At 57.7% G+C, this 20,565-nt stretch overlaps 1 protein-coding gene across 1 annotated transcript in view; it reads left to right on the plus strand.

Annotated features, from left to right (window-relative positions):
* Nucleotides 1-501: 501 nt before the first annotated feature.
* Nucleotides 502-20,565, plus strand: part of KCNIP3 (potassium voltage-gated channel interacting protein 3) — an 84,401-nt gene continuing 64,337 nt past the window's right edge. The window contains exons 1-2 of the mRNA XM_027033674.2: nucleotides 502-657; nucleotides 12,853-13,018. Coding sequence (XP_026889475.1) covers nucleotides 559-657; nucleotides 12,853-13,018 — 265 coding nt within the window. The 5' untranslated portion in view covers nucleotides 502-558. The remainder of the gene's footprint in view (nucleotides 658-12,852; nucleotides 13,019-20,565) is intronic.

The following is a 20,565-nucleotide window of genomic DNA, read 5'->3' on the forward strand; positions in this document are numbered from 1 at the left end:
CAGGGAGGGGAGGGGCTGGCCTGTTCTGGAAATGCCTTAGGGGAGGCTCTCCAGGCTCCCAGCCCAACACCCCGTCGGCACTGGAGCTCTCCTCCCGCCCCCCCTCCGCTCCCAGCGGAGGCTCTCTGCACCCACCACTCCACCCTCCTGTGACCAAGGTAGGGGAGCAGAGGGTGTGTGCGTTAGAGAAAGAGATAGACAGCGGGGGAGGCAGAGAGAGAGAGACGCCAGCCTCGCAACAGGAGCAGAGGGGAGAGCCAAGAGCCAGGCAAAAGGGGCTTCAGCAGGCTCAGAGGGAAGGATTAGGAACCATTTATACCCAGAGTGGGACAGAGAGCCCGGGAGGGGGACTGAGAATTATCAGAGAGGGGTGGGGAGGGAGAGAGGGAGAGAGGGGGAGGGCGGGAAAGAGAGTGAGAGGGAGGGAGGGAGAGGGATTGAGAGAGGCAGGAGGCAGAGCAGAAGGGGTGGAGCGGGGAGAAGCAGGCGGGGAGGGAGGGGTGGGCAGGGGGCGGGCGAGGAGCCGCCCGTAGCAATTACGTCTGGGTCCAAGCAAACATGAGGCAGCTGCCAGCCGGCCCGGCAGTCCTGTTCTCAGCTGCGAAGAGGGGAGGCCGGCAACAGTTTTCTTCAGCGCCCAGGATGCAGCGGGCGAAGGTAGGCGCCGGAGGGGCTGGGGGCTCGCTCAGGGGTGGGGAGCGAGGGCTTCCGAGGGTGGCCCCGGACCGGGGAGCCCTGCTGTGCTTCCTCCTTTGACCTCGAGCCCTGTCGTCCCCTGTAGGGTCACTTTTGGAAAAGTAAATGTTGGGCTGTCCTGTCTGGGAGGCTAGACTTCTGGGGCCCCCTGTGGACTGGAGAGGCTTTAGGTGATTGTGGCATAGAAGTTGGACAGAGGAGGAGCTTGGGGTCAGGCAGGTGGCTGGTCCTGCTCAGTTGGGTCCCTGGGGCAAGTGCCAGGGCCGCTGACCCTGAGCCTGGGCCCCCAGCCCTTCGCCACCGGTGGGGGAAGGCTGAGTGCTGGGAGGGGGTGGCCTAGGCTTGAAGGCAGGGGCATGAATACATCTTTTAATTGTTCAAATAATTCATGAACGCCACTTCCCGCAGGGCTTAGGAGCCCCCTAACAGGGATACATGCTAATAGTTCTCACTCTGCGGGGCTGCTGGGAGGTTGGAAGAGAGCGGGCGAGGAATATGCCTGGGATAGAGCTCAAGAGCTAGTCACAGAGAATTGGGAGGCTGAAGAATAAGTGAAGAAGAAGGAGGGAAAGGAAAACAAGCTGAATCCCAGAATCCCACACTCAGAAAAATCTGTCCTGATGCCTTACAAGCTCCTCACATGTTTGGGACAGTCTTGCTTGGGAAGAAGGAAGAGGCGTCAGGCTTGGATCTGGCCGCTCATAGCAGAGCACCCCGACTAACAGAGGTTTGAACAGGGTTGGTCACGTTTCTCTCTCAGGCTCAAGTCCAGAGGGAGGCAACAGAGGGCTGGCACGGAGACCCCACGGCCAGCAGGGACTCAGGCTCCATCTGTCTCACTGGCTTCCATTCTTGAGGTTACCTTAAAGTCCAACATGGCTGCTGGAGCTCCAGCCAGCACATGTAGGCAGCAGGAAGTAGAGAGAAGGACGGGCAAAATGACTCAAATAAAATCAGGGTCTTGTGAACAAGGAAGGATAGACATTGGGTTGACATCTTGCGCTCTCCCCCGACCTTCACCTCCCCGCCCCGCCCCGCCCCCCAGAGGTGGATTCCTGCCTCTCTTTCACCCATGAGGACAAGCAGCCCAGAGTTCCAGGCCACACTTCCCCAGAGCCGGGCCACCCCTGGCCTCTCTGATCCAGCTCCCAGGGGCGACAGGAGGACCAGCAGCGGTGATGACATGAAACCCTTCAAGCATGGCGACAGGGCGCGTTGAAAGATGCTTTCTCTCCTGTCATCGCGGATCCCCCCAGCAGCCTCCAGGGCAAAAGCGGAGAAACTTAGTGCCTTGTCACCGGCATATGTGCTCTGCACTCACCACACACACACGCCACAGCCAGCACAGGTCCTGTGCAGGCATAGTACGCACCACACAAGCGTGCCCTGTGACTGCGCCCACAGCTGGCTTGTGCTGCACGCACGACCAGCCTGCACACAGCGGGAGGGGTTTCTAGACTCAGGCCGCACACAGGTGCACGCAAGCCTGCTCCATCCACCAAACGGGAGACAGTCCTTCCTTTCCTCTGCTGGCCCTACCTGCCGGCGGTCACTCCCTCCCTTCCCCTGCCTGGTGAGCAGAGTCCAGCAGGCTCCCAGGCCCCTGCGGATCTCACTGTGTCTTATGCCTGCCGGTGGCCTTCCTGTGGATAGCCTGGCTAGAGACTGGAACGGGTGCCAGGCAGGGACAGAGGTCCCAAGGGAAGCCACCACGGAGTCCCTCACCAAGGTCAGCAGGGGGACTGGGGAAAATAATCTTCCTCTCTAGCCGGGACCGCAGTTCAGAGCACAGGCTGGTGTTGGCCCGACTCCTTTGCCCTCACCTGCCTGTCAGTCATGGTCAGTGGCTGCCCCCAATAACACCCCATGGGTCCCTTAGCCTCTCCATGCACTACCCAGTCCTTTATGGATCCTTACGACGCCCCAGGGGGGCAGGCACTGCCCCTTCCCCTTCTGCAGACACTGAGGCTCAGAGAGGGGAGCAGCCTGTGCAGCGTGAACCCCGCGAGCTCTTAGGGGAAAGGAACAAACAGAACCACAGGGTCTCCCGTGGCAGGCACGAGCTGCCGTCCTAGGTTTTCAGGGAGTGATGTCTTCGTGGCCCGGCCTATGCAATAGGAACAGCTATCTGCCCAGCTTCCAACCTTCTTGCAGGCCACTCACGGGAGGTGGGCCCGAATTTGCTCACCCACTTTCAAAGATAGAGATCAAAGCCCCGAATTGAGATAGGGTGCGAAGTGCCTCTGTTGCCCAGGTGGAGTCTGAGAGAAGGGCAGGGTTGAGGGGCAGGATCGCTGAGGTGGCGGCTTCTCCCTGCCTGGCCTCTCCAGCAGGGCCTGCACCTGCATTATCTCCCTGGACCCCCGTGCAGCCCACAAGGTAGCTCTTGGTATTGTACCCACTTTATAGATGAGGAAACTGAGGCCTGCCCTAGATTGCAAGCTGAAATGTGTTATAGCTGGAATTCGAGCCCTGCTCCCTCTTACTCCAAAGCCCAGTTCCCTAGGGCTTGGTGGGAGGGCTGGGGACGTCCTGGGAAAAGACTACAAAGGGAGAGTGGCATTCTTGTAAGCAGGAAGCTGGGGGAGTGCCCCATCCCAGCTGGGGGCTGGCTCCATGGGTTTGTGGCCCATTGTTCCTTCTGAAAACTTCAGTGAGCACACAAGCCAGACCCCACCCCTGGCCATGTCCCCTGGTTTAGCCATGTGACCTTGAGCCAGCCCTAGGTCCCTTTCCGGGCTGCAGATCCAGAACTGCAAAGGAAAGGATCCCAATCTTTCGAAATCAGGATCCCTTTTCTTATCAAAATCTTCCACAGGAGTGGGAGGTGCTCAGCTGATTCAGACTGGCTTGGGGCCCATCTGCTCTCCCTACCCCACTCCAAGGCATCTCTGGTGACGCCCAGGAGCAGCTGTGGGGCCCTGAATGTGGCCTCTGTGAGGGAGAAGGGCAACCTTAGTTTCCAAGGCAAAGAAAGTAGAGGAGAGAGAACTTGGCAAGTCCTCTTAGCTGGTCCTCCAGACAAAGGGCAGGAAGGAAACAGGACAGGAAGGAGGGCATAGTGGGGGGTAAGTCACTGTGTACTGTGCCCCCACCCAGCTCCCCATCCCCAGCTGACTGATGTTTCCCTTGAACAGGTGCATCTGTCAGCTGCGATCAGCCCCCGTCCTAGAGTGCCACAAAGCAGCCACATGACAGGGAGAGAACCAAGGGGGCTGGCAGGTGCCAGAGTTGGAGAGGGGGAACTAAGCTGAGATTTGGCGGGACAGCCGAGAGGGGGCCTGTCCCACCTCCCAGTTGGCCCAGCCTCTCCTCTCTGGTCTCCTGCCTCAGGTCTCTGTCCAGCAACAAGCCCCCCCCCCCCCCCCCCCGCCGACCCCAAAGGCATGGGCCTGTGCCGTGCTCAGCCAGGCAAAGCCCACATGGGTCTTCACTGGCCTCATCTCCAGCTCTGCCCCCCGCCCCCTGGCACGCACCGCCAGGGCAAGCAAGGGGTAAACCCGAGTCCACCTGCTGCTGGTGCCAATGCCCCTGTGCCCAGCCCACCCTGACTCTGTTTTAAGATCCTCTCTCAAGATGGGCACTCTATGGCCAACTCCACCCAATTGACCCTGTGAGCTTGGGCGGGGTCCGTCCCCTCTCTGAGGTTCAGTCTCCCCATTTGGGCCTAGATACACTCATAGCCTGTGCTGGGCCCTCCCCCGAGGTCGGTACCTTGTGCTGCCCAGTGGAGGCTGGGGGTAAAGGTGGGGGGGGACACTAGCAAAAGCGCCAGGAGGCAGATCTCATGCCCCATCCCATATGTACACACATATGCCCACTGGCTTGTTACAGAACAGAGCCCCGTCTCCACTATTTGGTATTCAAAGGGCCCTGGCCAGGAGACAATGGTGGCCTGGGGCGATAACATGGCTGCACCTTATCGGCTGTTAACCTGGCTCTGCATCAGGAAGATCTGGGCTCATACCCAGCCCCTTCATGCATTAGCTGTGCGTCCTTGGACAAGTTAGTTAGCTGCTCTGTGCCATGGTCTCCTCATTTTCTTGCGGGAAATATCATGCACCTCCTAGATAAATGAGATCCTACACCAGCCTGTTTAGCACAGCCCGGGCATATAGCAAGAGCTCCATAAATGGTTGGAGTGTCAATGTTACTATTTTCTGAATCCCGAGCAGAGCCTGGGAAGGGCACTCCAGCAGGAGAATGCTGTCAGTAATCAGGTCAAGTCCACCCCTGGGTTAATGGGACACCCTCATTGCCTACACAGCAAGGGTCAGGTGGGGAGCTTGTGTCCTAGCCCAGGTGGCAGCCATCAGAGGAAGGGCAGGGACGACCCAGCCCTCCCCTCCCCTGCTCCAGTGCGTGCGTGCGTGCGTGCATGTGGAAGTGTTGGCAGGGACTCAGGACAGTCTCAGCTCCCCCCTCACAAGGCTGGCTGCCTGGCCTGCATCTGTAGGTACCCAGGGGTGGGTGGAGAATCGAGGCTCCCCAAAGCCTCCCCACCCCAAATCCCTGGGGCCTGCACGACACGACGCCCACCGCCATTTCCTGCCATCTGTCTCAAGTGATGGAAATAGAGCAAGCAATGAGGAGTGGTTGCTCAGTGAGCCGCCTGCGCTGCTGTCCCCAGGACAGGGTTGGGGGCGGGGGGCAATCAGCCCCACATCTGAGCAGCTCTCTGTATCCCCCCAGCTGACCCAGACTTTGGCCCTGAGGCAGCCTTCCTAGGAGGGAGGCGGGGAGGGAGATTGAGAACCTGAGAGCCCTTCCTCCCACAGACAAGGTCTAGAACTTCCCATTTGGTGCGATGAGCCCTCTAAATCTTGGCTGCACTGTCAAATCTACTGAGGAGCTTTAAAAAAATAGAGCAGCCCAGGGGCGCCTGGATGGCTCAGTTGGTTAAGCTTAAGCGTCAGATTCTTGGTTTCAGCTGAGGTCATGATCTCCCCGTTCCTTCGTGGGTTCGAGCCCCGCATCCGGCTCTGCACTGATATCACTGAGTCTGCTTGGGACTTTCTCTTGCTCCCTCTCTCTCTGCCCCTCCCCCACTGGCGCTGTCTCTGTCTCTCTCGAAATAAATAGATAAACTGAAAAAAAAAAAAAATAGAGCAGCCCAGGCCCCACTGAATCAAATAATGTGGCCCCCAGGCCGCCAGATGTGGGAGAGGCTACCAGGTGATTCTGATGCGCAGCAGCTGAGCAGAGCAAGTTGGATCTCTCTGGACATCCAGAGCAAGTTGGATCTCTCTGGGCCATCGCTTGGCCCTGACCCTTGCCCTGGGCAGCAGACCTTACTCGGCATCAGAAGGATGAAGACTATCGATAACCGTGCTCCTGCCGGGGTTTTGTGTATGTTCCCTCATTTAACCTTCCCCACGGTCCTATAAAGGCATATTATTATCCCTATTTTACCGATGAGGAAACTGAGGCTCAGCACGGTCAAGTACTTTGTCCAGGGCTGCCCAGCCAGGAGGTGAGGACCTGGGATTCAAGTTCCTGTCTGGCTGACTGCAGACCTCTTCCCACTGTACTTGGTGGGCTGAAATAACATTAACCTCCCTGACATCCCCCTCCCTGGCTGAGCGTGCCTTCTAAGCCAGCATCCGGTGGGTCCCAGTGCTCCTTATGCAACCATTCATGCTATTTCTCATCCATAAATGTCTGTAAATATTTGGGGGTCTGCCTTTCGCCCGTGCATTTGCTTGTATGACATGACCTGGGAGGGAGGGAGCCTGGATGTTTTAACTGGGGTTTGCCTCCAGCCATGCAACCCCCCCCTCCCCAACATGCTTCCCCATGCGCACAGGCAACCTCTGCCAAGCCGCCTCTGGGCTTCACTTCGGGGGTTCTCTGGAGCCCAGCTGATGAGAACCACGGAGACAGAAGTAGTTGCTTCAAGGTCTCACCTGGGTGCACCCCTAGTGGCTTGACCAGATGGGCTGGGCCCCCACAGGATGAAACTGTGCCCCCTGTGCCCGGGGCAGTGAGCAGGGCAGCTGACCACAGGGAGTGGGGAGTCACAGGTGAGATGTGCTGGCCCAGGTTCTTGTAGTTTATTTAAAACGATCTGGCCCCTCTCTGTGGTGTGGTGAAAACTCTCAGGTGATGGTGTTCCTAGTGGAAAGTCCAGATGTCACTCTGGGGCAGCTGGAAGGCATGAGGGGGTCGGTCTGTTTCTTCGTCTCCATGGTGATAGGTGTCATAGTTACTGAGGAGTCACCTCGCCTCCCCCCACCACTATCCACATCTACAGCAGATCCTAAATACCCACTAATATCCACCCCCCCCCAACCCATTCCACTGCCTGGGCGTGGCTCAACACCCCCTCTTCCTCCCCCGGACTCGGGCAGCCCCACAAGTTGGCCTCCTCCTTCGTTGTCCCCCAGCCTTCCTCCATACTCCACTGGGCCACCTCTCTGGAACAAATCTGACTGACCCTAGCTGGGACTTGAGAAGGAGAGAGGAGTTAGGATCAGGGTGTGCCCTGGCAGGAGGAGGCTGTCCCAAAGCTTCCAACCGGCAGGTCTGAGAACCATCTAGAACAGTGCTAGCCAATGGGAACGTAGCGTGAGCCACAGGTTTGTTTTAAATGTTCAGGTCGGCACATTAAAAAAAGTTTTCTTTAAAAAGTGCAATTATTTTTAATGTATGTTATTGAACCCAGTGTAAATATTATTTCAATATATAGTTAATATAAAATGATTATTTTAAAAATGTTTATTTTTTGAGAGAGAGTGTGTGCGTGCACAAGCCAGCAGGGAAGAGGCAGAGAGAGAGGGAGAGAGAGAATCCTAACCAGGCTGTGTGCTGTCAGAGCAGAGCCCGATGCAGGGCTCAAACTCATGAACTGCGAGATCATGACCTGAGTGGAAGTCAGATGCTCAACCCACGGAGCCACCCAGGCTCCCCTTGAGGGGGATCTTGAAATAGTTATTGTAAATGGAAAGAGGGTAGCTGTTGATGAAGTAGAAGGTAACCATAACATTGCCATGAAACAACAGCACCGAATTCCACTCCCCACCCCCACCCATCCCCACGGCCTGCTGAGACTCTGAGCTGGAGCCATACCTCATCTCTATAAAAAAGGAGGTAAAGGTAGAGGGGCGGTCTGGGTTCCCAGAGTCTAAGTCATCTCCCAAACCAGAGGGAAGCCTTTCCCAGGTGCCCAATGGCACAGCCCCACCCCCTGGAACCCGGGACCTCCAGCCAGAGCCACCAGGACAAGTTGAACAGTTAGGTTGACTCCTCATTGACCTTGAGCGAGAGAACACACACACACACACCGCAGGGAGCCAGGCAAGCTTGGTAAGAGGGTGTGAGAAAGAGCCTATTATGGGACTTGGCCTTCAGAGGGGTGATTTGGAAGAGGGTCTAAGGAACCTCAATAGGTTGATGTGAGCATCAAATACGAGTCTCTACACAAACCCAGTGCCTGGCCCGTAGCAAGTACATGGCCAGCTTGATGTCCTCTCTGTCCCTCCCTTGCTCTTCACAGACTTGGACTTGGAAGTGAGCTAAGACCTGCTCCTGACCCATCTGGCTGGACAGGAGCTGTGAGTCTCAGTGCGGAGTTGTCAGGGAATGACCTTGCCCACCTGTGGTCTCTGCCCTTGAGGGACCCTGTGGACTTCAAATTAGGTTGAGGTCCTCAGGGTCAGCTTAGGGCCAGCCTAGGGCCATTTCTGGGATGTGGCCCAGAACACCCACATGTGCTAGATGTGCCACCGGGGACTCTGTGTGACCTCGGGGCACAGGTCTTCTGGCTTCATTGGTCCCTGTCACCCAATCCTGGCCACCCCTGGGGGCCCATGGAGGATGGAGGGATGGCTCTGTCCCCTATGGAAATGATGCCAGGATCAAGCAAGAGTGGGAAGAGAGAAATTCTCATGTGAATTTTGAAGAGCACGAGGGGACTTTCACCCCAGTCATTTGTGAATATTTCTTGAGCTTTTCGTATACACACACACACACACACACGCACATATATATGTATTCTCTTTTGTATATATGGCAATATTTTTCAATTGAAGCTTTACTGACGTCACTGAAGAATCACGTGTGGTTGTGAGACATAATATGGGGAGATCCTGGATAGAAGGTGCAGGTGGAGGGGCCAGCGGTGCGAAGGTGGTGTGCGAACTTGCCCCGTATGTGTAAAGAGCACAGAGCACGGTGAGGCTGGCGGTGGGCAGATGAGACAGGAAGTCCAGGGGCAGGCAGGGTTCGGGCCGGAGTAGGGCTTTGGAGGCAGGCCCAAGGCACTGGGGTTTTGTGTGAAATGCAGCGGAAGCCACGGGGGGGTGGGGGGTGGGGTGGGGGGGGTGGTTCCTTAGCAGGGGTGGGAGGGGATTGAATTTGTGTTGGAGTTTCCTCACTGACTCAGCTCTCCTCAATTGTCACCTCTTAGCACAGAGGCAGCTTGGGGGTAAGGGTGGTAATATGTCACCTCTCAGGGCTCCCTCTCTTCTGTGCCTGAGAGCTTCCAGATCCCAGGGTGGCCATTAACTTTCTTGACAGCCTGGTCGGACCCTCTCCCAGACAGGTGTCAAAGATTCATGGGGATGGCCTGCGGTCACTTGGGTCATTTGTCCCTCCTCCTGCCCTCCCCCAAGGTCTGATGGGCTCAGTCCACGGCCTGTGGCCATACCCTGTCTCAGTCACTGTGGGCCCCTCCTCTCCTCCTTGCGAGGACCCCTCAGCCACTTCACAGGGGAAGGCCATCATAGGGCTCCTCCCTCCTAAGCAGGGCTCAGGGCACAGGCTCAGGGGACAGGGCTCCTGCCACTCTTGTCCCCAACTCTCTGCACCAGGGAGAACACACACACTGGGGCTCCTCAGTCCAGGAGGGCATCGGGACATTCACAGACTGTTAGTCTGACATGGTGAGGCGGCTTGGGAATCCCTCCCCAACTTCCAAGGCCTCTCCAGGGCCCGACCCCAGGAAGCCTGAGCCGTACAGCCTGTGACCAATACCAAGATACCCCAAGGACAGTGTGGCCCTGGCATGCCCCCAAACTTCTGCTGGACTTAGTTTCTTCATCTTTATTTTTGTTTTTAAAAAATGTTTATTTTTTGAGAAAAGAGAGAGAGAGAGGAGAGAGAGCATGCAAGCAGGGGAGGCAGAGAGCGAGGGAGAGAGGATCCAAGCGGGCACCGTGCTGACAGCACAGAGCCCGACGCGGGGCTCGAACTCACGAACCATGAGATCACGACCCGAACCAAAGTCAGACGCTGGACAGACTGAGCCACCCAGGCGCCCCAGTTTCTTCATCTTTAAGACAGGAGTGGCGTTGCCAATCTCGTGGGATTTTCATGACCCTGAGGCCCAGAATGAAATGCACAAAGGGAGGTCTCAGCCCCGCCTGTGGCCCTCCCAGCCTTCCCTGGAGGACAGAACCCTGGGCCCCAGGCTGCATCTCTCCCACATTAGTTAGGCCTGGGCTGCAGGACAGAATCCCCGTGACTGGGGGGGGCTCCATGAGGAGCCAGCACCAGCACTGTCCCGAGACAGAGGGGGTCCCAGCAGGTAGCTCCTGATCCCAACAGAGGCTCTGATGCTCTCACTGCAGTGTTTCCTTCTGATGTTCTCCGCTGACCCCAGCTGCAGAGCCTACAGCAAAGAATTCATGAAGTAACCAAACACCAGCTGCCAATCTGCCCCCTCCCCGCTCCCGGACTGAAATAAAGACTTTATTCATTGAGGCCATTTCTCTCCTGAATAAGATCATTAATAATGGAGAGGATGCTTCTCTGACACAGCCTGGGCAGGACCTGTGTGTACATGGGCGTGTGCATGTGCATATAGGGGACCTCCCGCAGCATCCCTGGCACTGGGAGACCTCTGGGGACCTCTGTCACGCCCTCTTTCTGCCCCACCAGGATGGTGTGTGCTCACCCTTGCTGCGGCTCTGGGCACCACTGACCCCTCTCACTGCCAGGGCAAGCCTTGGAGTAGGGAAGGAAATGTAGGGGGCGTTGCTGAGCATGGGTATTGGGGAGGTGGCTTGGAGGGTGACTATAAGAGACGGCACTTGCAACTGGGAAGGCTCCAGAAATCAGGATAAGGGGTGTGGATGTCACCCTGTCTAGGCGGCCACTTCATCGAAAGCTGGCCGGGAGGCAGACTGTCCAGCCCTAAATATGAACGGGTCTCCTGGAGCTCTGAGCCTACCCAGCCCCTGGAGGGTTCTCCTGCCTAACTGGAGAATGCAGCACACCCCTTCCCCTCACCTGGGCGTTTGCACAAACTCCACAGTTTAGGGGACATTTGTGGGGACTTTCTTCTACCTCTTGTTCAGGAAAGCCCCTGCTGAGGACATGAGAGAGGCTTAAAGTCCAGATGCTTGCTTTCCTGGCTCCTCTCGTAGCCAGAGATTAGGCATACGATCTGGGCTGGGACAGTCAGATTCCTCCACTCCTGACCTTGAACTAGCGACCCAGCTGAGAAGGCCCCCCACAGCAGCCTCCAGGTCCTAGGGGCAGCAGTGCCATGAGGCCAGTGGGGGGTCCCAGGCCCAGAGCCTCTAGGCTGGCGGGGCCAGCAGCAGGGGCCAGTGTATTCAGCAGCAGAAGCAGACGCGCTCTGGCTGACCTGGCTGCCCTCTTCCAGGGGGTGACTGTGGCTGAGGTCTGGCTGTCCCTTTGCTTGCTTTTTGCTCTGGTTTGTCTTCCAAGCCTTGCCCTCTGTCCTTTCTGGGGGGACTGTGGTTGGCCTGGGACCCTCCCCCCTCTCCCCCACTGCTGATTCCTTTCCAGTTATCATCAGCCTGGGTCAGTCTCTGCTTCTTACGCCTGTGTCTGCAGAACTTGGCCAGTTGCACATCTGTTTATTTGGGGAGACACATACTTTTCAGGACTGTCCAAAGGTACCATGCGTGAAATTCTACGACCCTGGAAGGATATCACCAACTCGCCACCCCAGTGGCCATTGTCCTGGCCACCTGCTCAGAACTAGTGCCCACCCAGGGGCGCTTCCTCCCACGACTGGCACTCAGGCCATGCGTCATGGGCAGAGTTAACCTGGGGGCTACCTATGGCAGTGGCCCAATGGGCCAGGACGCACCCGTGGCACAGCCATCCCAAGCAGGAGGGCATCTCACAAAGGCAGCAAACTAGTCCCAGCAGATGTCCGGAGGGGCCACCGTGGCCACCGTCCCTTGCCGCACACGACAAGGAGCCCACTTCCCAGCATTCCCTCCATGGCTCCCCGCTCTAGGATTCCTCCAGACCTGTTCGAGTTGCTTCTTTCGACGGCTGCACAGCTTGGAGTAGAGGGCTCCATCGATGTGCCCCCTCACGGGGGAGATCGCCCGGCTCTCCTTTCAACCTCTGCTTGCCTCGAGGTGAAAAAGATGAAGGGCTCAGGAGCCAAGCGAGGAAACCTGACTTGGCTGTGTGACCTTGCATGGATCCACTCCCGTGTCCGGGCTCTAGTCCAGTGAGGGCTTTTGGACGATGGTCTCTGGCAACCAGGCCTGTGCCAGGATGGGGGGCTTGATGAACGAGTGTGGACCCTCACCTCCCTCCTTCTGGGGGCCCCACTATATGCCAGGCCAGCGTGCAGAGTAGGGAAACCCCCAGCCCTGCCCTTGTCCGGGAGTTCCTTCAGCGAGTCGTCAGGGCACAGCCGTGTTGTTAGGGAACTAGAACACAAGGACGGGCCAGATCCCCCAGTTTTAGAAGCTGGGGGGCTGCCTGGGAGAGGTGACTTGGTAGCTGGCTCTTGAGGTGGGGGTGGGGCTCACTGGGCTGTGCCGACATGGGGAAGAGTGGTGTCTTCCCCGAGTAGATGGGTGTGGCCAAAGGGGACTGTGCGTAGGAGGCACACAGCGCCCAGACCCCTAGAGCGGCCTTGGATGTCATGCCGTCATCCTGGAGCACCCGGGCTGCTTTTCTCGTGGACACTGTATGTGCCTGAAGCTGCCTCTGGCTTGCAGCGGCTGAGAGCTCCTGGAGAGAGGGGGGCAGGGGACGACCAGTACCAGGGTCAGCAGTGCCCTGGGAACTCTCCAGCTGAGCTGGGACCTCTGGGCATGCACGCCTGGAGGTCAAGACGCTGGCGGAGTTAAGGTCGACCTTGCCCGGGAGGCTGGGGCTGGCCCAGAGGTCCTCTCAGTGAGCAAGGGCTCAGGGCTGCTCTGCCTGTTCCTGCTGCAGGAAGTGATGAAGGTGTCAGATGGCAGCCTCCTGGGGGATCCCGGGCGCACACCGCTAAGCAAGAAGGAGGGCGTCAAGTGGCAGAGGCCCCGGCTCACCCGCCAGGCCCTGATGCGGTGTTGCCTGGTCAAGTGGATCCTGTCCAGTGCGGCCCCACAGGGCTCAGGTAGGGGCTGGGGCAGGCTGGGAGGGAGGGCGGGGGTGGGGGTGGGGCATCTGTTGTGCGCTCTGTTCTATCCGAGGGCTCAGACCACCCTGGGACCCCAACCTCTGCCTAGATTGGGAGATGGCGCTTTCCGTTCATTCCTGCTTTTTCCCCGTCAATCCAAGCAAGGCACTGAGCTCAAAGCAGGACCCGTGGAGGGGGCGACAGAGGATCGGGACCGCGCTGGGGTATTCCACCGAGGTCACTGGGAAGGTAGAGCCAGGCGTCGGAGTCTGACAGGCCCAGCTCGCCCTGCCCACCCTCAGCGGGTAACCTTGGGCTGCTCACGCGTATTTCCTAAGTCCTCTGTGAAAAGGATGGGCGGCAATGAGTGAGGAGGCCCAGTGAGGAGGAGGCCCCGCCCCAGCCCCTCTTTGGTCCTGCCCAGTGCACCCCAGGGCCTGGGGCCGGCTCTTCACGGGGGGTGAGGGGTGGGGGTGGGGGGGGTGCCGCACCGCGGGTGGTCCTGAGGGAACGCAGCAAATGGCTGCCTGGCGCTTGCCCGTGGTGATATTTGATGTTTGCTGAGCGTGAGAGAGCAAGAGATGCGGAGGTGGCCTCACGCAGCCCCCCCCCCCCCCCGTGCCCTCACACGGACGGGCGCACCCACCACACGGTGCACACCGACCAACACACCTGTGCCTCCGCCACACGCAAGCGTGCCCCCCCCATGCACATGTGGGCGCACACACACACCCCTCGCAGCCACGCGTGCACACCCACACGCGTGTGATCACAGGCACGAGGCGTGCAGCAGAGTCTGCCGCTTTGCCTTTAAGGAAAAGGGCAGACTTGAGCCCCGACAGCCCTGTCTGCGTGATTTCCGGGGAGCCTCAGTCCCTCTGACCCGGAGAATGGGCGTCGATCATGGCCTCAGGCTCCCAGGCTTGATGGGAGGAGAGGGGAGGGGATGGCCCAGGTCTGTAGCAGGCAAAGCGGCTGGCGGTCACCTCCACGGAGTGTGGGAGGGGAAGGGGCTGCCACTTACCAGGCCCCTGTCCGTTACCCGCAACCCCACTCAGGGTGCTCCCGGCACGGGCCCAGCCCCTCCCTTCCGCTGCCCCCAGAGCCACTGCCCATCTGTGCTGCTTGCTGCCATCTGCCTCCGGCCCTCCCCCCCCCCCCTTCCGCGCTCAGGCCTTTCACAGAAGCACGAGTGCACGTGAATACAGAGGTGGGGTCCACGTGTTCTCCCCAACTTCTCGGGGCAGCGATGGGAGGATAGGTTTTTGCACGTGGCAGAAACGTGAAGTCGCCGAAAGTTCATGCAAACAGCTCACCTGGGAAGCTCGCATCGTTGTAGTGCTGTCTGTTCTGCAGCAGGGCAAAAACAACTCCATTTTCTGTCGGGATGGAAACCAAGGGCAGAGGTGAGCCGGGGCGCTGCGGTGTGGCCAGCTGTGTGCACCCGCGGGGTCGGTCTGCTTCCACTGACACGGCTTGTGTTGCTTGAGGTTCAAAGGCCCTACTGGCCTTACACCCCAGGCTTCTCTTTTTTTTTTTTTTTTTTTTTAAGTAGGCTCCACACCCAAGGCGGGGCTGAAACTCACGACCCCTGATCCCCACCCCAGTTCAAGAGTCGCATGTTCTACCAACTGAGCCAGACAGGCGCCCCCTCCAGGCTTTTCTTGGCATAGCACAAGACCAGCACCTCGGTGTCTCTCCCTCCCTGATCCTCTCCATCCAGCTCCCCCACCTAGCCCCGGGGCTTCACGCCTGCTGGGCCCCATCTCCAACTTGCAATTTGGAGGCATGAAGCATCAGGCTGGAGTGTGATGTGCCACCTCCCGGCTGAGGCTTTTTGCACCCATGAGTGTGGGTGGGCATGGAGAAAAGCAAGCTTGGAGGCGGGCTTGGTGTGTTCAAGGTCACAAGGAGAGGGGCTGAGAGGGCCGCACCCACAGGTCCCACCTTTAGCTCGGGGCGGGTTCCTGGAGGCCAGGGTCTTTCAGGTTAATTGCTGTGCTGAGCTGTCAGAATGTGTTTGCTAAAGACTTGTCATAGCCATGAGCAGGGGGCAGGATGGGGAGGCGGAGTGTGGGGGGTGGTGGAGGGGAGTGGAGCCTGGCGGGGGCCCCACCCATGGCTCAGGCCCAGCCTGGTGCCTTCCCCTGCGTGAACCTGTTTATCAGACACCACGCCAGGCGCTCCCAGGGTATGTGAAACGTGCAAAAACAAGATCCTATTTCCTTGTGTGAGGAAGGCGCTGCGGACGCCTCGTTTTTTTACGAAAGTCGGTTGAAACTCAGGGAGGTCACGTGACTCCGCAGGTCACAGGATATTAGGGGCTGAGCGAGGGTTCTGGAGCTTCTTCCCTGTGCTCCAGGCAGGATGCCCACCCTGATGTGTGTCTTCCGTATCTTTTCTCTCTCGGGGACCGTCAGGGATCTCTGGAGGCAGCGACCACCCCCACAGACTGAGAGGCCGAGACCCCGGTGCACCCCTTGTCTCTACTAGGCGTAGCTCCCTGCCCCAAGCTCCTTAGTCCAAATACGCCCTCTGTGTGTCCCTCCAGGATGCCACTACTGGGTCGGTCACACTGAGGGTTTCGTGTGCATGTGAAATGCTAAACCGTGCAGAAGTGAGACACTTCTGCTCCTTCAGGAGACTTCACGGGCTCTGGGTGCAGAGAACAATAGGTGTCGCTCAGTGTTGCCTGGCCCCTGAGCTCAGCAGGGCCCAGCCGCGGTGTCCTGGGCAGCGGGTGCCCGTGGAAAGCGGCCACAAGGCCGAGACACTGCACCCTTGTTGTCAGGGGTTTTTCCACTCAGAAGAAGCAGGTCAGAGACACATTTCTGGGACAGCTTTGGGGGGAGAAGCCAAGGCCCAGTAAAACATAGGGATGTGCCCGAGGCTTAAGCCACCATGTCAAGGAGGGGGTGGCACTCAGGTGCCAGGAGTCAAGAGGGCAAGGGCTAGACCAGCTGCCATTGTGCCGGGCCGTCCATCCCTCCTGGTTTGTGGAGGCCCCCGTGTGGAGTCGGGAGGGAGCCTGCAGTGGTGGCCTCTGAGATGGGCCCGGGAGTCCGGGAGCACAGGGCAGGCAGCATGGAGGAGCCCCCATCCCCAGCTGAAAAGTGTGCCCCTCACCAATACTGGGGGGCTCGTCCTCAGGGACCAGAGGGCTCTGGGACTCTGACCTGCTCTGCATGTCTCCACAGCACCTAAACATCCTTCCTGTCAGGATACCAGAACAACCCTCCAGGAGCTGGGCTAGGCTACCAACTGGATAGACCCGTTCCTCAAGTGTGGCTCCCCATGAGGGCAGTAGGACTGGGATTCTTCAACTGTAAAGCTGTCACAGTAATACCACCCACAGAATAACCTGGGGTCTTGGCCACAGACCACCGAGTCCAGGCTGGGCCGTTTTGTCCGGAGAGGCATTTACTCTAGACCGGTGGGAAGTTCACAGAAACTCTAGAAGACCAGAGGAGGAGACCTGGATGTGGCAAGGCCAGGGCCCTGCCTGCCACTCTGGGGAATGCCCCCACGTCCCTTGTCGTTCTGGTAGGGACACTGGAGAGGCAGCCACATGCGCCTGTGTGATACGTGTAACCGTTCCTCACGCAAACGGACACACTCCTGCCCCCTCCTCCAAAGTGGAGACCCAGCTCAGCCATTGTGTTCATCTCTGGGTACACACTTCTGCCTCTGTCAAGCCCATGTAAAGTCATAAAGCTGCCATCACCACTGGTACCCCGACAAATGGAGTGGTGGTAGACAGACCTGAGGACAAAAAAAGTAAATTGATTTGTCTGTAATCTATAAGGATATCTAAATATATGCTGACAGAATTTTAATGCGTTTGAAGCACCAAGATATGCACAACATTGTGTTTCCAACTGAGATGCCAGGAATTATCTGGAAACTGGCCACGTGGCTCTTGAAGCCTTCACCCTCATCAAAGGTATGGAAAGTTGAGTGGCTGGAGTCTGCGGGGGAGATGATTGGCGAAGAGGGTTTCTCCGGAGAGAGTGTGTTGAGTCCAAACCCCAAGTTGAGAGAGGGATGTTTCAGTTACCCTTTTGTCACCCAACAAAATAGCCCCAAATCCCGCCATTTTGTTTTCTCTCATTTCTGTGGGTGAGGCATGAAGGCGGGCCTCCGCTGGATGGTGCTTCTACTCCACATGGCATCGATTGTGACGATTCACTTGCCTTTGTTTAGCTGGTGGTTGGGCTGGGCCAAGAAGGTTCCACTCACATGTGGTACCTCAGTGCCCGTCCACCTCTCCAGGGCTGCTGAGGCTTCCTCACCACACGGTGGTCTCAGTGTACAAGGGGGCTGGCTTCTGAATGGGGCTGTTCCAATACGAAAAGACAGAAAGGTTCTTGAGGCCTAGGCTCCAGAACTCACATAGCATCATTTCCACTGAATGTTATTGGTCAAAACAAGTCCCCAGCTCAGCCCAGATTTGAGGGAAAGGGAAACAGACTACCTCTGCACGGAGTTGTTGTAGGAAATTTGTTAACAGTCTGTAAACCACCACAGAGGCCTCAGCTAAGAGTTCTTGGTGGACTGATCCAAACTCTCATCCCTGAGGCGACCTGAGCTCTTGGCCTTCCTGCCTATAACACCCCACTAACTTTTATCCCTGTGTTTGGCAGTATTAATCAAGTCCCTGGAGAATTCACTCGATTTCAGACCTAGCAGTCCCCTCCCCCACCTCATGCAGCTGTAGAACCTTCTCCCCTGCATGATCAGGATCATTTGCCCACCCAACACCCACTATGTCAGTTGGTCTAAGTGGCGTGGGGAGCTCCAGATAGGTGGCAGCCTCAGCCTCCGGTCCAGCAGGTCCACTGGTGTTTCCCTTTAAGGAAGCATTCTTCTTCTTAAATTTTTTTTTCAATGTTTTTTATTTATTTTTGGGACAGAGAGAGACAGAGCATGAACGGGGGGAGGGGCAGAGAGAGAGGGAGACACAGAATCGGAAACAGGCTCCAGGCTCCGAGCCATCAGCCCAGAGCCTGACGCGGGGCTCGAACTCACGGACCGCGAGATCGTGACCTGGCTGAAGTCGGACGCTTAACCGACTGCGCCACCCAGGCGCCCCTTAAGGAAGCATTCTTGATTTGGGATCCAACACCTCTAACCCAGAGCCCAGAGTATTGGCGATGAGAAACAAAAACGCAGCGAGGGGGCGTGAGGACCCACTGGTACCATTTCCCTTGGCTTCTGGATCCCTCGTTCTGCCGGAGAAGCAGCATATTCAGTAGCACGTCCAGCATCTGACGGGACAGCATCTGCATAACCGCATGGCAGGTGCTGGGACCGGGTCTGCCATGGCCTCTTCCACTGTTCGGTGAGGCCAGCGGCTCCGGGGCCTGGGCAACCGGATAAGGTCAGCGGGTCATGCAAACGCTGGCTTTTGGCCACACTTCTTTGTTGTCAGATGAGTCCCTTGGTCAGTGATGATGGTGTGTGGGACACTGTGAGGGGTGATGGTGTTGGCAGAAGCAGGGCGGGCAGGAGGGAAGGTCCATGCGCAGAATGAGTGTCCGCTCCAGAGAGGATAAGTGGTTTGTCCCTGCCAGGATGCGGGGGACGCGATGTAGCCGACCTGCTGGCTGGTGGCTGGCTTGTCACCTTGCTGGCAGGCTGGGTGCTTGGCGACGGCTGTAGCCACATCGGCCTGGTGAGAGGTTCTTGTATTGAACCCGTAAGTAATCTTAGTCCACACGGCACTTTGCTGGTGAGCAGTGCCAGGCAGCAAGGAATACGGGCCGACAGGCCATCTTGTCCACCTGACTACTGAGCTCCTTCTCGGGTCTGGGCGCCCTTTGGAGAACAGTCACCCCTCCTGGCATCTCCTTTCCTTCTCCTCCCTGATCCCGGAACAAATGGTTAGCAACCGCCCATGAGCGATGATGCTCAGGCCATCTCTTCTTCCAGGCAGTGTGGGCAAGCAGTTGTATTCAACAGTCTGCCCGCCACAAAGATTCCCCTTCCCCGTCACCCTTCCCTGCTGAGTGGGCCACCAGGTCAGCCTCGAGTTGCGGCCAGCATTTCTCGCAGCTCCGTCTAGAAATTACGTGTGAACGTTCTTCCTCTTCAGATGGCCTTAGGGACGCCTCGCGGGGCCACTGGTGTGGATTGAGGGGAAGCTGGCCGAGCAGCAGGCCCCAGGGGGGCCTGAGTCACTTCATACACACTTGCCTGGGCCTTCCAGACCCTCCGACCCTGCGCTCAGACATAGCGACATAGCACCTGCACGTGGTGATGGAACGCTGCACGCACACAGGCCTTCCGAGCTGGGGGAGAGGTCGATTCTCAGCCCCTGATGGGCACGGAGGTCCACGGCCACCTGGTGTCCCTCCAGCTCGTCCTCTGTGTCCATGCGAGCCCAGTAGCGAGCCGCCAGCTGCACGTCAAAAGATCTTTGCCAAAGAAAACAGGGCTTTGCTCGAAACCCCGAGGAGAGCACGGAACGCTCCTACAGGGGCCTGCGCTTGGCCTTGCGGAGCAAGCCACCTTGCCTTAAACCCAGCGTGTGCCAGTGAGCGCGCAGGGTCATCAGGCAGCCTGAGCCGCTGCGCAGCCATGGCTTACTGTCAGCCAAGCACACGGTCTGCCGCGGCACGCTGACCTGCGGTACCCAGGAAGGCCCATCCAACACTGCACCTCCTTTCACCCGCTGGGAGGGCAAGGTGCAAGTTCGTCTTTCACTTTGGAGGGAATGTTTTGACTTGGCTGTCCCTGCATATAACAGAAACCCCAAATAACAGTGGCTTACTGTAGACAGAGATATGAGAAATCTGGGCCAAGCAGTGGCTGGCACTCAGTTTAGCAGCTTGGGGATGTCAGAATCAAGGTCTCTGGGGCTCTTTGTGTTTTGTGGGGGCTGTTTGTTTGTTTGTTTTTGTTTTTGCCCTTTCCCTCACAGCCACAAGGTAGTTGCTTTGGCTCCAGCTATCATGGCCTTCGTTCTAGGCAAGAGGAAGGAGAAATTGGGTGGAAAGAGGAAACGGTAGTGCCTACATCAGGAAAGCAACACTCTCATAGAAATCTCTGGAAGATGCCTGCCTGTATTTCACTGGCCACAACTGAGCCACCTTGACTGCAAGGGAGGTGGGGGAATGGTAGTCTTTTTTAAGGTGGGCACATTACCACCTCCAACAGAATCTGAATTCTGTAGGCGGAGAAACGAAGGAGAACGAACACTCATGTGCCACTCTCGGCCACACGTACCTTGCAAGGTTGTTTTGACGACTGAATACGCTGGCGGCCGGAGGGACCTTAGAAAAGTGCCTGGCGCATAGCAGGCGCCCGAGGAATCTGAGGGCGGGGGGATGGTCAGCAGTTTCTGCTCTAGTCATACTTGTCTTCCTCTACTTTCCTCATCAGAGGGACCCCTTTTCACCTCCCCATTCTCTACTGTATAGAGACACCGATGGGGCTGTGGTTTGGCGTCGTTGGTGAGCAGAGATCAGAGGTCAAGAAATAGCCAAAGGCCATGGCTCTACCCATCCCCCAGCTCTGCCCGGGGCCCCTATCCCTCCCTCTTG

The sequence above is a fragment of the Acinonyx jubatus genome, chromosome A3 (genome assembly GCF_027475565.1).
Source record: "Acinonyx jubatus isolate Ajub_Pintada_27869175 chromosome A3, VMU_Ajub_asm_v1.0, whole genome shotgun sequence".
Lineage (NCBI taxonomy): Eukaryota > Metazoa > Chordata > Mammalia > Carnivora > Felidae > Acinonyx > Acinonyx jubatus.